General features: G+C 35.6%; 1 protein-coding gene across 15 annotated transcripts in view; it reads left to right on the top strand.

Annotated features, from left to right (window-relative positions):
- The window catches only part of ROBO1 (roundabout guidance receptor 1), a 1,167,403-nt gene that overhangs the window by 1,050,044 nt on the left and 100,422 nt on the right, over nucleotides 1-16,937 (top strand). For all 15 annotated transcript variants that reach the window (XM_016941499.4, XM_016941496.4, XM_063806043.1 and 12 more), the window contains one exon: nucleotides 359-486. In XM_016941499.4, the coding sequence (XP_016796988.2) occupies nucleotides 359-486 (128 nt within the window). The remainder of the gene's footprint in view (nucleotides 1-358; nucleotides 487-16,937) is intronic.

Below are 16,937 nucleotides of genomic sequence, written 5' to 3'. Positions count from 1 at the left end.
TACAAACTTAGAAGGATAAAATCTATAAAACATTTAAAGTCTGGCAAATGGTAAGAATTTAATTAATGGTCACTATCTTTTTGTTTTAGTGTGAGCACAGGAGCTTGAGGAAATAAGTAAATAAATGCCAACTTTACCCCAAAATGTTCTTTTAGAAAGTAGTTTAATATGTTAGTCCACATAATTATAAAAACAAGCTTTTCTTCTGCCAGCTGACTTAGAGGAATACCACGTTTTACTCTTTGTTTTAAGTTATCAGAAAAGAATGTAGCATGTGCTTTGAAGCATTGTGTGTATAATAATGAGATCTTTCAAGTAGAAAGTCACTTAACTGTGCTTTCTTTTGTTATGTCATTAGATATGAAATCCGAGATGATCATACCTTGAAAATTAGGAAGGTGACAGCTGGTGACATGGGTTCATACACTTGTGTTGCAGAAAATATGGTGGGCAAAGCTGAAGCATCTGCTACTCTGACTGTGCAAGGTAGGCATTGGGGAAGGCTTTGTTTTGGTGGTTTTAGCATACAAAATATAGTGCTGATAATTGAAGAAAATATTATGTGTAGGGCTATGTTACATATAGACTTTAAGTATTGCTCTAAATAATGTATTTCAAACATATTTAAAGAACACATATTGTTTTGCCTATGGGAGCTCTGTAAGTGTTACAGGAAATTGAATTAAATGTTGAAAATTATATTCAAAATTGAATTAAATGTTCAAGATAGTTCAAAAACTATCTTGGTCAAGTAGAGGCGAAGAATGTGCTTTAAACTCCAGGTCTTCAAACATAGAGCCCTTCTAATCTTTTAATTAAATGACAGCTATTGCTGTCTTGGAGGAAACTTTGTCTTTGGAGGAAAACAAGTCTCTCATTACTTCAAGATCATCCACTTTCAAGGGCCTGTACAATTTGTAACAGAAAAAGAAGATTCTATTACTCTTCAGAATGTAGGATTTATTGAGCAGGGACTTTGCAATTGTTTTGTGTGCACAGAGTGCCTGCATCATAACAAACACTCAATAAATATCAGTTGATTGAACGAATTGCACTTGTACTTTGCTAATTTTGATACAGATTTATTATTTAGCATCGTATGAGCCCAAGTGGATACCGTGTTCTATGGCTACTAGGTTTTTGAAAGTCAAAGTCACGTCTTAAGCTGATAGGAGGAAATGGATCTGTCACCCCTTTTCCATCCATAATCCAGAAGTTTTTCATTCTCATAATCCCATTTTATTTTTCTCTGTGATGTCGTACTGATTATTTCTCACTATATCCCATTTGAGAATTGTCCTCTATTTTTTTTTCTTTTTAAGTGGCAAGTTGTTTATTATGGAATTTCAGAGGCAATGACCTTTAAAAAACATTTTATTGGTTGAAAAAAAAATTCCTGTTTTGACAGTATATATAGTAAATGGAAGTTCTGGCCATAAACCATTTAGCTTGTTTTGGGGTCTAACATTAGCAACACTTGATGCTGTCATCTTTTCTGAACACTGTCTGTTCTAAGACTACTTAGGAAAAAAAAGGTGGCTTTTGAGGGAGCATTTCTACTGTGGGCTTTGTACAAAAGAGCCTTGTGGGCTTTTTACACTAGAAAAAAAAAAGTAAAGAATATTTCCTTCCTGTCTCTAAAGCCATTATGTCCCACTTTGGGGTTTTTAGCTCAATCTCATAAAAACAAAAGGAAAAAAAGAAAGATCAAGAACAAACATTGAGTTTCTAAGGCCAAGACTACTCTTTAATCTAAGTTAGACTTGAACTCCAAGTAAGGCTAAAACTAAGAAAAGAAAACCTCTTCACATTTACAGAAAGCATAAATATAAGAGGTGTCAAATCCAAGTTCAGAAGCCCTCCAGAAGGAGTGAAAATAGCCAGGATGAATACAAGACATGAAAAGGTGTGTCTATCTCCAGGCAATTGTGATAAGGAGGTTGACTGTCTATTACGTTAGTCAGTGAAATGTGTTTCACTTTGTGTTTTAAAGTACTTTACCTTGGTAGCCTGATGCTTTTATAACTAACAGCTATTCTGCTGTGTATACAGTAGACATTGAAATCAAAATAGAGTTTCTTCCTGCAATTTTAAATTCAGTTACAAAATTCATTTAGCCTTAAGTTTTCTGTATGGAAATCTTGCTCTCTAAGCCTGGATTTCAAAGGAAATTGGCACTAATGATCAAATCCAGAAACTACTTGAATTTAGAAGTTCTCATTTCAACTGCGTTGTGTTTTCTATAAATGTTTAAAAGATCTTTATATAGTTGAGGATATATTATTCAATATTAAAATAAAATATGCCTATTAACATCACTGTTAAAACATCTTTAACATGCTGGAATAATAAACACAGTATGTTAAAGAAAGTAACATGATTCCCAACTGCAAAAGATAAATAAGAAAAAAACATTCAAAGGAAACCTGAGAAGATATGCCTTTTTTCGTCTTTTGAGACTGAACGTAGAAAAACACCAGTTACTACAAAGGAAACTAATCAGAATTGAAGCCATTTGGTAGCAGGAAATAATTACAGTTAAAAAAATTCAGTAGTGTAATTGTATTGTTAAAAAACTTTCCGTGTTTTGTGTATAGCTCATTTTTAAAAGGCAGTGTTGGAGTCACTACGAGCTTAAACATAATCTTTCTCTCCCTCACATCTCATACAATGAGTATTTAATTTTGATCATTGATGTTAAGGCAATAAAGCCCAGTAATGCAGGTAGAAGCTGTGGGAATAAATTACCTTACCTAAGGGTGGCCATTTGATTTTCACCCCCAGCACAGATGTAGTTAATTCCAGCATCTTAAAAAGAACCCTGATTTGAGAATTCTTTTTTTTTTTTTTTGCCAAGGTCTTCTTGTAATCCCAAATTCTGCTGTTTTCTAGACTTTATGTCTTTAAATATTCCTCTCTTGACTCTAGGGGTTTCCGTGGCTTTTCTACTTGTGTACTCTTCACAGTTCTTTCATGGTACTGGGCATCTAATAGGCACTTTATCTAATAAATTCTTATTAAAATTTGAAATGTGAATATGCATTTCAGACTTCTGCTTGAATGATAGAAACAGCACAGGGGGCCGGGCGTGGTGGCTCATGCCTGTAATCCCAGCACTATGGGAGGCCGAGGTGGTCAGATCACCTGAGGTATGGAGTTCGAGACCGGCCTGACTAACATGGTGAAACCCCGTTTCTACCAAAAATACAAAAAAATTTAGCTGGGCGTGGTGGCATGCGGCTGTAATCTTAGCTACTCTGGAGGCTGAGGCAGGAGAATCGCTTGAACCTGCGAGACAGAGGTTGCAGCAAGCCGAGATTGCACCATTGCATTCTAGCTTGGGCAACAAGAGCAAAGCTCTGCCTCAAAAAAAGAAAGAGAGAGAGAGAGAGAAAGAGAGAAAAGGAAAGAAAGAAAGAAAGAAAGAAAGAAAGAAAGAAAGAAAGAAAGAAAGAAAGAAAGAAAGAAAGAAAGAAAGGAAGGAAGGAAGGAAGGAAGGAAGGAAGGAAGGAAAGAAGGAAGGAAAGAGAGAGAGAGAAACAAAGAAAGAAAGAAAGAGAAAGAAAGAAAGGGAAAGAAAGAAAGGAAGAAAGAGAGAGAGCACAGGGACATCCTAGGGAAAACTCAAGCAGCTTCTGGTGGTTTTAATTCTGAGTGCCAACAGTAAGCTCCATTTGATCAAATTTGAAGAGATTGCCATTTATGAATGATGCTGCCTTATGACCTGTGTTTGAAAGAGCACAGTAATTGTTTTACTGTCTGTATCTCATAACGTCATGTTGTATACTTTAAATATATACAATGAAATGTATTTTTTAAAAAGAATGGAGGTGAAAAGGGAACAGAGTAAAATCTAGGGCTAGACACTGTTTCTTAAACTTACCGGAAGTTACTTGTTAAGTATACAGATTATCAGGCATGGCCTGTAGAAAATCCAATTTAGGAGATCTGGGTTGGAGCACATAAATTTATTTTTATTTTTAAACGAGCAACTTCACAAACCTCAGGAATGAGGAGTTACTTGATGAACTGACAGAAAGAATAGAAGACTTTTTAAAATGTCTTTATAATTTGAGACTTAGAAAGGTAGAAGAAGTGTGTTAAAGATAATGGTGTAGCTAAGAGAATGGACATTGGAATCAGACAGAATTTAGGTGAATCATGATTCTGTCATTTACTACTATGTAACCTAGAAGAGTTTACATAAATTTCATGAAACTCAGTTGACCCATATGTAAAATGGACACAGTAATACAAACCTTTGTATAAGGATATTTAACATATTATCTGTTATACAGTACATATTTTGTAAATAAACAGCATTAGACTTATGAGTGTTATTATTGATAGCTTTATTGCTTAATTTCAATAATTATTAGGTGGTAAGAAAAATAGTTTTAGATAATTCTAGATCAGTGGCTCTTCTACTGTAAATGAAAAATCTGAAGTACTAATATTGTCATGACAATTTATTATGTGACAAATTATTAAAGACATTTCTCAAATATAAAGCATTACATTTTCATTTTTTAAAACCTTTATTGGAAGGTTGAGGCAGGAGGAATGCTTGTGGCCGGGAGTTCATGGCTCCATCTCTACAAAAAATAATTTTAAAGTCAATTGTACATGTTGGTGTGCACATGTAGTCCCAGCGACATGGGGGGCTGAGGCAGGAAAACAGCTTGATTCCACGAGTGGGAAGTTTCAGTGAGCTGCGAACCCTGCCTTGCACTCCAACCTGGGTGACAGATTGAGACCCTGCCTCTAAAAATAAAATAAAAATAAAAATCCTTACGGGCTATTATAGTAAATGTGTTGGATTTTGCTAGCGCCAGTGAAGCTAGTCCTAGATATGTATTGAAGTTTTGGAAAATAAGTAGATAAATTATTGAAATTTATGACCATTTTGGAAGAAAAATGAATAAAAAAGATTGCATTACATGTGCATTGGAGTGTTATTGAAATGGAAGAACATTCAGCCCAAGGTTTTTTGTCACAATTTCCATTCCGTTATCTCTAAGAGTGACTGTTTTCTAATTTTTTAGATTCTCAGTGCCTCTGTTTCTCTCTGTAAAATAGTGGTGCTTTCTCACAATTCATACAGAGACCAGTAAGATTATCCATGAGCAAATATCCTCAAAAACTTCTTTATCTCCTTAATGATCATTCCAAAGCATGGATGAAATATGAGGTTGCACCCTGTTAATAGAAAGTAATTGCACCACTAAAGCCTGTACCACATTTGGTGTAACATTCATGGGATTACTTGTCCCTGGCCAGTGGAATGCCAAAGTCAAATTAAAATATTGAATCAAATAAGATATTGATTACTTAATAATGCAGGTTTTATTTTACTTAGGAAAGAGGCAAACTGTAATAAAATTTTGGTGATATTAGGAAGTTTGGGCTAAAAATATATTTTTTCTGGGCTCTGTAAATATTTAGGCAATAAAAAGAATATCCTGATTCCTTTAACTTGCATATTGGTATACATGGTATACCAATATTGGTATATTATTGAAACTAATTCTCAGAATGAGACCCAAAGGCTCAGCAGTAATGACCTATCAAAGGATAATTACTGTTCATTATATGACCAATACAAAATAGTGAAACAATGCTGTTTGGGGTAATTACAACAGAAAAGTGTTTCTGCTTAACTTTGAGTTAGCCAGAAAATTCAGTAAACCTGAACCTCACATTACATCATTTTGTAAACTAAGCAAAGTTTCATTACCTATACATGTTAACCATCAGTGTTGTTACATTTATACTTAGTGTTTGTCTGCATCCCTGTTTCCTCTCCATGTGTATAATATCTACATACCTTTCTTTCAAGAAATCTTTTTGTGAACCTAAAATACACAAACAAAATCAAGCATCTTTTTAAAGACCTATCACCTCTATTTTGATTTATTACATTGTTATTTTTGAACTGTAGCATTTCAATTTGACGAGTGTTAGGATAGCTGGCTCTGTCTTGGTAGGAATGAATTATTCACTGAAGTGGTGTTTCATGTTGCATCATGGCTCCATCTTTTAAGACAAAGATATATACTACATACAGTATTTGTAACAATTTTATAGGTTGTGACATACCTATAAAAGGTAAAATCTAACAAGAACAACATAGATGCGTAGAGGCACCCTGCCACGTTTTTAAACAGTGTGTCATTGAAACTGCTAAAATTTATGCCTCCCCTTGGTATTCAAGAATGGTTGCAGGTTTGTTTTTATATTATTTTGCTATCTTAATCTAAATCCATTACGTATTTATTAGATGCTTACAAGGTGGGCCTTCAGGTTCTTCTTAGAGTCAGATGATGGCCAAATTAAATTATTATTTTTATTTTTAAACTAAAATGATTAAAAAGAAAAGCAAATGCTTTTTTCTTTGTTTGAAGTAGACTTTAGGAAAAGCATGGTGAATACAGCTTCAAAATACTTAAAAATGAAAAAAAATCTATTTATTCAATTATGAATAACAAACTCTGTAAAATTTATAAATTATTTACTTTCAATGACAATCATCTTGGTGGCTTTTTAAATTATTCCATTTTTGAGGAGTGCTCTTCCAAACGAAAGATAGGTGATAAAGCCACATAGTTTAAAGTTTGAGTTTCTCCTGCTTCTGAGTTTGTCCTCAGCCTCTAAGATTTCTTGTGATTCCTTGCTTCAATGATACTCATTGCTTAAACAGGGCAAACTAGATGGCATTATTAATCTTTCCACTCCTTTTGTAACTTCACAGATAAAGCAGCTCTTCTTACTGTAACAATTTCATTTCCAAAGTAAATTTGTGACTCTCTATCACCAGAGTGATCATGTTCCCATCGCTGTGTCCCATCAGTCACAGGAAACCGAACCAAGAACGGCCTGAAAACAGACCAACCATTTCCCAAGCCATCACCTTTTATCTCCCTGAGTTGAAGTATAAGAAAATCCAATCCCATTTTTGTTTGTCTCTCTCACAACAGGAACTAAAAGACACTTAGTCTTCTTGTTTCTCTTGAGGGCTGAGTGCAGGGCCAGCCAGTCACAGGAAGCGGTATGTTTAGATCTCAATTCACACCCCACTATACTCCTCTCCAGGCTTCTCACAGGATGGGTCAATTTTTGAAGCTCTGTTCAAAGAAAAGGCAGGTGCTAAACATTGCCAAACCAGGTGATGCTCTGTTATCAGATGAATGGGATTTCTGTGAAATCCCAGCTCTTCTCTCATAAGAGCTTGTCCATTTTTCTTCTCTTGATGTGAAGTCACTCTAGTCTCTCAACTTTATCAGCTTTCTTTTAACTATAAAATACAGTATCATGAATTATGTTGCTATTTCTTTAAATTTATTGTTGACATACAATAGGAATGTTAAAACATCAAAAGAATGTGCATTCTATTCTATTCTGTAGAATTGTTATTTTGTCTGATGCTTCCCCTAAGTATTAATGCCAACTGTGCAGTGAAGGAGCATAATACTTTCTCGTTAGGACTGATGAGCCAGTGACAGCTTCTGGGAGTCTGAGCCTTAGCGTATGAGACTGACATGCAATAGGGGAGACACAAAGACAGAAAAAAAGCCCCGTGCTGTCTTTTGCCTGACTTAATTGCTACTAATGGGATGCTTCCTAGAGCGTCTCTCCTTGCTGCTAGTAAACTACATGCTTCAGAAAAGAAACTTTGCTGAAATATCTAGGACGCCGCAGTTTATGATTGACCCCTATTTACTGTCCCAATGAACTCAGAGTTGAAGAGTAATTATAACTTTCAGTAAAACAAGAAGCAGCTGTCAGAGGTTTGTCTGAGTCTTTAAGTTTCTGCTAACTCAGCCTGTAAGCATTAGTTTGCATAATATAATAGTGAAGAAGTGAAAATAAGAGCAGACCAGACATCAGAAGCTGAATTCCCTCACATTCTTTATTTGACTTGTTGGCAATGCAGCCTGCAGACACACAGCCAGTCGACAGCTTTACTCTTTATCCTTCATGTTCCCATTTTCCCATATCTCACTCTTAATCAGTCATCACAAAATCCTACTTATTTTGCCTTTTACCTATTTCTCAACTCTCTCACCACCTCCCTTGCCTTCTTATCATTGCTCCATTTTAGGCCTTTATCATCTCTCCGGGAAACTGTTAACTTCTAACCAGGTTCCTTGCCTCCACCTTGTCTCATAGAATCTATTCTTCACACAACAGATTAATGTACCTACAAAAGCTGGGCGTCATGGTTCACGCCTATAATCCCAGCACTTTGGGAGGCCAAGATAGGAGGATCACTTGAGCCCAGGAGTTTGAGACCAGCCTAAGCAACACAGTGAGACCCAGTGTTAAAAAAAAATTGTTTTAAATAATTTTAAAAAAGAGTTTTAAGAAGATTATCTACCTAAAACACAGTTATAATTATATTAATTCCTTCCATAAATGATTTCCATGGTTCCCATCTCTCCAGGGTAAGATCCAAAATACTTTTGATGATACTAGCCTCCTTTCTTGCTACTCACTTTAGTATAATATGCTATATTCCTATATTTTTTTTGTGTATACACCACCATGTAGCTTATCTCTGGGCTTTTTGTTATGTTGGCTCCTTGGTCTAAAATGCCCCAGCTCCACCTGCCCCATCTTCTACTTGCTAGTTACTCCTGTTCTTGAACTTGATTCACATAAGCATCCTCCAGCAAGCTTTTCAGACACTCCCCATCCGAGTGAGAGTTAGGTATTTCCCATTCACCTACCCACTGGATGCTACTACTGCCCTTAATGGGATTTCAATGTCTGAACTGCTTGACTGTGAGTTCCTTAGGCACACACTTTGCTGACTTTGCTTTGTTAGTCTCATTGTTTACTGCAGTCTCAGAGACATCGTTTTAGTTAGGGTCCTCCAGAGAAACACACTCAATAGCATATAGAGATAATAAGAAGAGATTTATTATAAGTATTGGTATGGGGGGGTCAAGAATTCCCACCATCTGCCATCTACAAGGTGAAGAACCAGCAAAACAGGCGGTTTAATTCAGTCTAAGAGCAAAATTCTAACATTGGGGGAGCAGGAAAAGATGTGTGTCCCAGCTCCAGAAGAGGTAGCACATTTGCCTTTTTTCTACCTGGACCCTCAACGGATTGGATGACGCCAGCCCACGTTGGTGAAGGCATGTCTTCTTTACTCAGTTAACAGTATCAAATGCTAATCTCTTCCAGAAACACCGTCTCAGACACTCCCAGAAATACATGTTGCCCATTGTCTGGACATCCCCTAACCCACTCAAATGGACACATAAAATTCACCATCACAGAAACCTTGATGTTCTTGTAACATTTTCTGTGTGAGTGAATTAAGTGCTCATCCTGATACACACCAGTTGTTGAATCCTAGACAAATTGCCTAACTTCTCTGGGATTCAGAGTTCTCATCTGTTGAAAAATGAGTGTACATGTAATACAAATATCCGTCAGCTAATAGGAAAATAAACTAATGAATAAAATAGTTGAATTCCCAAGAAAGTGGGTGTGGATTATGGGGTGCTTACGCAAATACAGTTGTTGTTACTGTTTCTATGATTGTTTTTCTCAGCTTCTTCCAAAACTAAATTAAAAATTCATCAGGTCCCTGTTAATTGTTATTTTGTCCATAGAGATTTGACATTTTTTATAGCTGATTAATGTGAAGTTTGGTTATTGTTTTACTTTAACATAATTACTATCCCTCCCTGCTATGTTCAATGCTGCTAAATTTCCTTATAGAATGAATAACATTGAATCCCATCACTGCCTGTTCCATGTAGTCCATATAGTGGAACAATTGAATTAACTGAATATAAACAAATTTAGATATACTGTACTCAGAAATAACTTCAATATAATTTAATCTGGAAAAAATGGATCAGCAGGCGTAATCCACAAAAAGAAATGTGCATTTGATCATTTTCTAACATGTGAATTAGCAACTTTGAAAATAATCAAGATACATGCCAATCTTAATGTAACATACTATGTGAATGTATGACTGTTTTTTTGAGACAGGGTCTCATTATGTCACCCAGGTTAGCCTGCAGTGGCACAATCATGGCTCACTGCAGCATTGACCACCTGGGCTGAAGCAATCCTCTCCCTTCAGCCTCCCAAGTAGCTCTACAGAAGCATGCCACCATGCCTGCCTAATTTCTTTTCTTTCCTTTTTTTTTTTGGAGAGATGAGGTCTCACTATGTTGTCCAGACTCATGTGTGTGTGTGTCTGTGTGTGTGTGTGTGTGTGTGTGTGTGTGTGTGTTTAATGAACCATTAGATAATTATTTCAGATTGTAAAATTAAAATTTAGGTAAAAGTGAAACAATATAGCTTACTGTAGACTTTATTGCCAGTAGGGGATAAACTTTTAAAAACTTGCATTCAAAAACACCTCTGGAGGAAAGAAGGCCTACTTTGTAAATCTGTGGTTTCCATAAATAGAGTTCACTATGTTTAACTTTCTGTCAGCGTATGAGATCTTTGTGTGAGATCCATAGGATTTTTTGGAGCTCGTATGATAGCTAGGCATAAAATAAGTAATGAGAGAAAAAACTGGGTCCTTCAGTTCTGAATTTCCTTTCTTTGATGTAGACTTCATTTAAATCATTTGTTGGAACAGCTTCCTTAAGTTGCTGATTTGAGAAAATCTGGCAATATAATAGTGCATTGTTTCTGACCATTAACGTGGTTATTTGAGTCAAAGCCAAAACTAATAGTGTCAAGGGACCTTTTTGCAGAGTCAGCTTAGGTTTAGTATAATCCAAGATCTTGGTTGAGAACTGTGAGTTCATCAACATTTTGATGAAACACATATTATGAGACCCCCCCAAGGCTTTATTTGACAATTTTAAGAACCTTGATATGTGTGTGCTGCTTTTGCCAGACTGACAAGACATAGCAGACTGGGTCTTTAGGGAATGATTCTTAATGACATATGGCAATAATCCACAGATGCCCACTAAAGTCACTAGTGCTACAGTAAGCAGTGCTTCAGGGGTTGGAGGATTTTATATATATATGTGTGTGTGTGTAAAATGGTAAATATATATATTAAATTTATATATATTGGGTAGATATATGTATATACACACATATTCAATGTAATATATATTTACCACTGCTTGTATGTATGGATACTCTTAATACTAATCTCAAGAGTCTTATTCAAAATGCTACCCTTAAGGGATTTGTTGTGGAGGTTTGTGTGTCTTTCTTCTCCTTCTCCTCCTCCTCCTCCTCCTCCTCTTCCTCTTGTTTATTTTGTAGTTAAAATAAGGATTAAAAAATTTTCAACTAAAGACTAGGGGGGCTGATGGGGAAAGAGATTTGTTATGGTAAAAAGAAAACCAAAAAAGACAAGATGTGATGGAAACTTTTGAAGAATCAGTACTGCCAGTTGAGCTCTTTGTGAGCAGGCTGCAAGTAAAATGCCATCACCCAAGAGATTTAATGAAGTCCCACTACAGAATTTAACAAGAGAGTGATTTGTGAGAATAACTCCCTCTCCTAACTGTTCTGATCCAGTGGCGTAAATAGGATGCTGAGCACCACTCCTGCTGGGTTTTTTAATGCTGTTTCATTTGATTGAGACCCAGTAGCTTTTTGGCCTATGATTCTTGGCTGTTTTGTTTTGTTTTGTTTTGTTTTTCCCTAGAGGAATAAAGTAAAGAACTTCTTGTGTACTTATAGCTTAAAGAAACAGCCATTGTAACCCTAACGATTGATGAATGTGTGGGATTCTCTTAGATTTCTTTCATCCACGAAAAAAGATTTTGGGTTGCTTTCAGTTATTTCAAAAAAACAGATATAAATCATAAAAGTTAATCAAAAGAAAGGCATTCACTTCATGGCCTTCCTACAGAGAATTTGAAATGCTCTCTTAATTGTGCACGCCAGGCAAATATTTGAAGAAATAAGTCGAGCAGTCAGGTACAAGAAATAATTGATACATAAGATGATTCAGTGACAAATAATGACATAGCGCCACACTAGTAAATAGCGCATCATAGGCCTTCCATGATGGTCTGAGTTTTACTGTGATTTATTCATCTACATAACAGTGGGTAAGGTTTTCTCACTGCCCAATTATATAGATGTATAACTGAGCAACTGTATTTAGAAACCAAACCAACATTCTGAAATAATGGCATCAATGTGGAAAAATGTCATTGAGTTGTATGGATATATCAAATCTCAGCTGCTCAGCCTGAGAATGAAATTTGGAGAAATAAATTACTTTTCTGCTCTTATCATTGAGAGATAGCACATTTTAAAATGTTCATTTTAACAGCCTCACATACTTTTAAGACTTGGAATTATTTTATCAGAGTATCATTCAATGTGAAAAAGTTAATTCTAAGTTGATTCACATAATATTTTGTATGTTATCCAGAATTGTTTGCACATAAAGTGATCAAGATATTTTATTATTTAAAAGAGAATAGTTGCAGACTATTCACATGAAGAACACCTTTACCTTATGATGAATCTTGAGTAAACTAAATACACAAGGTAACTAAAAATGTGACTGTTTATGCATCCATTTGTATGGATATTTTTTATTATTTGCTTGCTATGGTTTTAAATATTTTGATAGATATACACAGCATGAATCATTAGGCTGAATAGAATTCTTGTTTTTAGACTGGCGAATCGTTTTAGCAAATACCAAACATCAGGGTCATCATTAGAGTAGTTACACTTGATAATTACATAGCATCTGGTGTCCTTTGAGCCTTATCTTAGTAATTTAAAAATACAAAGCAATTCTTTTTTAGTTTTTAAAAATATTTTGTATAAATTAGAAGTTCACACTGTGTAGTATACCTAAGGTTTGCAAAACTGATTAAAATACCATGAGCACTTTAATTTGCTTTTAAACTGTTTCTCTGATGACTTGATAAATAATGTGCCAGTATAAACACACCTGCAGAAAATACTAAAATAAGTATAAGACAAAATATAGCTGAGTAATTGCTTTATAACAGATTTATGCGAGTAGGAAAATCCATAAATGGTTGTTAAAGTTAGCTTTAGGACATTTATTTTGTGTGGTCGATGTTATTAGGAGAGGATTTAGAGCATTGCACAATTAAACCTGATAGATAGGCCGTTTTACAAAGGCCCTTTTAAAAAGTTATTTTGTGGATGGTGAAATAGTCATTTCACACAGTGCCTTTTAGGTCATTAGTGAAGAGATGAGAAGTGCTTTTGTGGTTTTCCTTAGGCTTTTAACTCCCCCAGAATATACTTAATCACTAAATATAATTGATAATAAATAATTTTGACCTGATTTAGGTTTCTTGAGAATAAACATTAAATCATATAACTCTATGCTAGATTGTTGAAATTTTCAACTTTAGACATGGATGGGGGCTTATAAAGCATTTCCTTTCACACTGCCTTTGACATTTACAGTGAGTGTTCTAAAATGTTGCCTCACATCGCTTTTCAGACATGGAATTGGCTGCTTTATCATTGTTTCTATAAGAAAATAAAATGCAGAACAAGTTATTTTTCCCCAAACCTTTTTATAAGTATGGAACTGCTCATATACAAGCAGAGTAATTATGTATCTATGTTCATCTAATGTATCAATACATATATTGTATATTTAAATCATTTCTTGTTAAAAGTCATTTTGTTTAGGTCATGGAGACAAAACATTTCAGAACCAAAATTACATTAGAGTAAGGTTTTACTCTTTTTAAAATTACAAACAAGTCATCCAATGTAGTAAACAGTTGCTATTTTTACATTTTACGAACTGGAGAGGCCGGGCATGGTGGCTCACGCCTGTAATCCCAGCGCTTTGGGAGGCCAAGGCGGGTGGATCACCCGAGGTTACCAGTTCGAGACAAGCCTGGCCAACATGGCAAAACCCCATCTCTACTAAAAGTACAAAAATTAGACAGATGTGGTGGCAGGCGCCTGTAATCCCAGCTACTCAGGAGGCTGAGGCAGGAGAATCACTTGAACCCGGGAGGCGGAAGTTGCAGTGAGCTGGGATCGCGACACTGCACTCCAGCCTGGGAGACAAGAGCTAAACTCCATCTCAAAAAAAAAAAAAAAAAAAAAAAAAAAAAAGAGATCTGGAGATACCAGCAGAATTCCAATACTCCCTGTCTTACCTGATAGGTGACCTTATGAAATTTACTTAATCTTCATTTTCTTTCTTTTGCAAAATCGAGATATTGAATAATTCCTTACAGAGCTGCTGAAGGGGTTCCTAATATATGATCTGACACACAGTTAGCTAAGACTGATGCCTTCTTACTATTAAACTGAGATGGAGAATGTTTATGTAATTTATGCAGGATCACAGGCCTGGTTCCTTTTGGAGAGGATCTTGATCCAAAGTTGTTTAACTACCAGTTGAGTAATGTTATCATTCTGTCATCATGTACCTTAACTCTGGACCCTCCATGAAATATGCCATTTAAAGATAAACATTCCAGTTTTTCAGATAAACCAATTCTTGAGCACTTTCTGTGTACAAAACAGTATGCTGGGTACTATGAGGATGTACAGATAAGTAAGATGTGGATCCCATCTTCACAGAGCTTATTATAGCCTAGTGAAGAAGAGAGATACACACAAATATCTATAGTATCAGCAGAATATGAAAAATGGACTCTTAAAATAGGACTAAGTGCTTTCAACTGGGCTATTGGAACATTATTGTCATTTCTTCCACCTTTCAACCGATATTTAAAATGTGAGTAGCAGCCTCACCTTGAGAAGTTCTAGAGAAATAATGGCAAACAAAATGAGTAAATACTTGCTCACATGGAACACAAGGCTAATTTTGGAGCAACATAAAACATACAAATGTATAATTTTAACTATAATATGTGCTCTGAGAGGAAAGTTAAGATTGCTATGAAAATAGGTAGCATTCTGATATGATTTAGTTCACTTTAGAGATAATTTCTTGAAAAAGTAATTTTTTAACTGAGCTCTAAAGACTGAATAGTAATTATATGGATGAAAGGGGAAGATCCCAGGGTACAGTATAAACAGAACTAGAGGCAACATGGTGTGTGGTGTACTCAAGGACTGAAAGAAGGCCAGTAGGGCTAGGTCAAGGAGAGGGAGAAGAGGTGATACGAGAAGACACTGAATTGTTACACAGCAAGGCCACGTTAAGAATTTAGTTTTCTATTTTAAAAGCAATAGGACCATGTTGAAGGATTTTAAGCAAAAAACCAAACGCAAAAACAATGTGTAATTGTATTATTATTATTATTATTATTATTATTACTTGGAGATGGAGTCTTGCCCTGTCACCCAGGCTGGAGCACAGTGGCGTGATCTTGACTCACTGCAACCTCCACCTCCCGGGTTCAAGCAACTCTCCTACCTCAGCCTCCCAAGTAGCTGGGATTACAGGCACCCACCACCATGCCTGGCTAATTTTTTTTTTTTTTTTTTTTTTTTTTTTGTATTTTTAGTAGAGACGGGGTTTCCCCATGTTGACCAGGCTGGTTTTGAACTCCTAACCTCAAAGTGATCCACCCGCCTCAGCCTCCCAAAGTGTTAGGATTACAGTGTTAAGCACATGAGCCACTGCGCCTAGCCTTTTATTTTCTTTTAATCACTCTGACTGCATCATAAGATTGGACTGGAAAAGACCAAAATAGTAGGTGAATGCTGTTGGATAGCTTGGGCCAGAATGGTGGCAGTAAAGAGAGAAGGAGGTAGATGGAATGGATAAATGGTTACAGTATAAACACTATGGAATTTGCTGGTTGATTGTGTATTTCCAGGAGGAAAGACAGGAAAGATGTAGGTTTCTGGCTTTCTAAGTGGACCTAGGGAGTATTACCATCAAAATTATAGTCCTAAGATATGTGTTGGGTGACATGCACATTGTCGTAGATTGCTGGGTAGTTGCATTTGAATTGTGGATTCCTTAGTAGACAAGTAACTACCAACGTTTGTTAACTGCTTTTTTGGGAAAGTGACAATATTTTTAGAAAGGAAGAATAAGAGCAAGAGTACTAACCTTTTCTGAGTACCTGTGATAGGTCAGGCATTGTGCAAGGTACTTTGTATATATGGGTTGAAATAAATATATGTTAGTATTCTGATAAGCTTTAAGTTGAATAGCTCATCTACAGCTGGGCTTCTGAATCTTGGCACTGTTGACATTTTGTGCTACATCATTCTTTGCTTTGGGACGTTGTCTTGGGCTTTGTAGGATGTTTATCAGTATCATTGGCCTCTGTCCACTAAATACTAGTAGCTCTCTGCCTTCCCCTTCTTCCCCACATCAGTTGTGACAGCAAAAATTGTCTCCAGAACCATTGTTCTACAAAATAATGTGAGATATTTAAGAGGAGGTGAAAAGTTCATAGTATTTTATGTATCCATTAAATATATTCTAAAAATGGCCTCCTTTATCTCTTTATTGTTATGTCTTAAAAGTTGAAAGACATAATGACAGGCTTTTAAGTTAAACTCAATCTTTTCCCCCAAAAGAAATCATACCTAGTATTAAAATATCCTGAGAGTTTTTAATCGTTAGCGATATTGTCATTCATGAGTATCTATGTATATAATTTTTCCAACATACCAGTGACTGGATTTTGTCAGTTCAAATATAGATAGTTTTACTACTTGAGAATTTGGGCTCTTGTATTTGAATAAAAATGTGTTTCTTCCAAAAGTTTTTATTTAACTCACTACCTTACTTCATTTGTATTCTCTGGAATGTGGTATTTACAATTCTAGTGTATCAGATGTGTTAACTGAGCTCTGCGTTCAAAAGTACTGTAGATGAGAATGGGGAAAAAATCGCCTCAATTTAAGGATTCATTAGAATTTAGCTACTAGCAGTGAAAACTTATATCTATGAATTAGCAGAAGAATTCCATAGTCGAGATGATTTCATATTTAGCCCATTAAAAAAAGCAGCTGTTCTCTGATATTTACTA

This window comes from Pan troglodytes, chromosome 2, assembly GCF_028858775.2.
Source record: "Pan troglodytes isolate AG18354 chromosome 2, NHGRI_mPanTro3-v2.0_pri, whole genome shotgun sequence".
Classification (NCBI taxonomy): domain Eukaryota; kingdom Metazoa; phylum Chordata; class Mammalia; order Primates; family Hominidae; genus Pan; species Pan troglodytes.
Note: the sequence above shows the minus strand (reverse complement) of the source record. Positions and strands in the feature narration are given on the sequence as shown.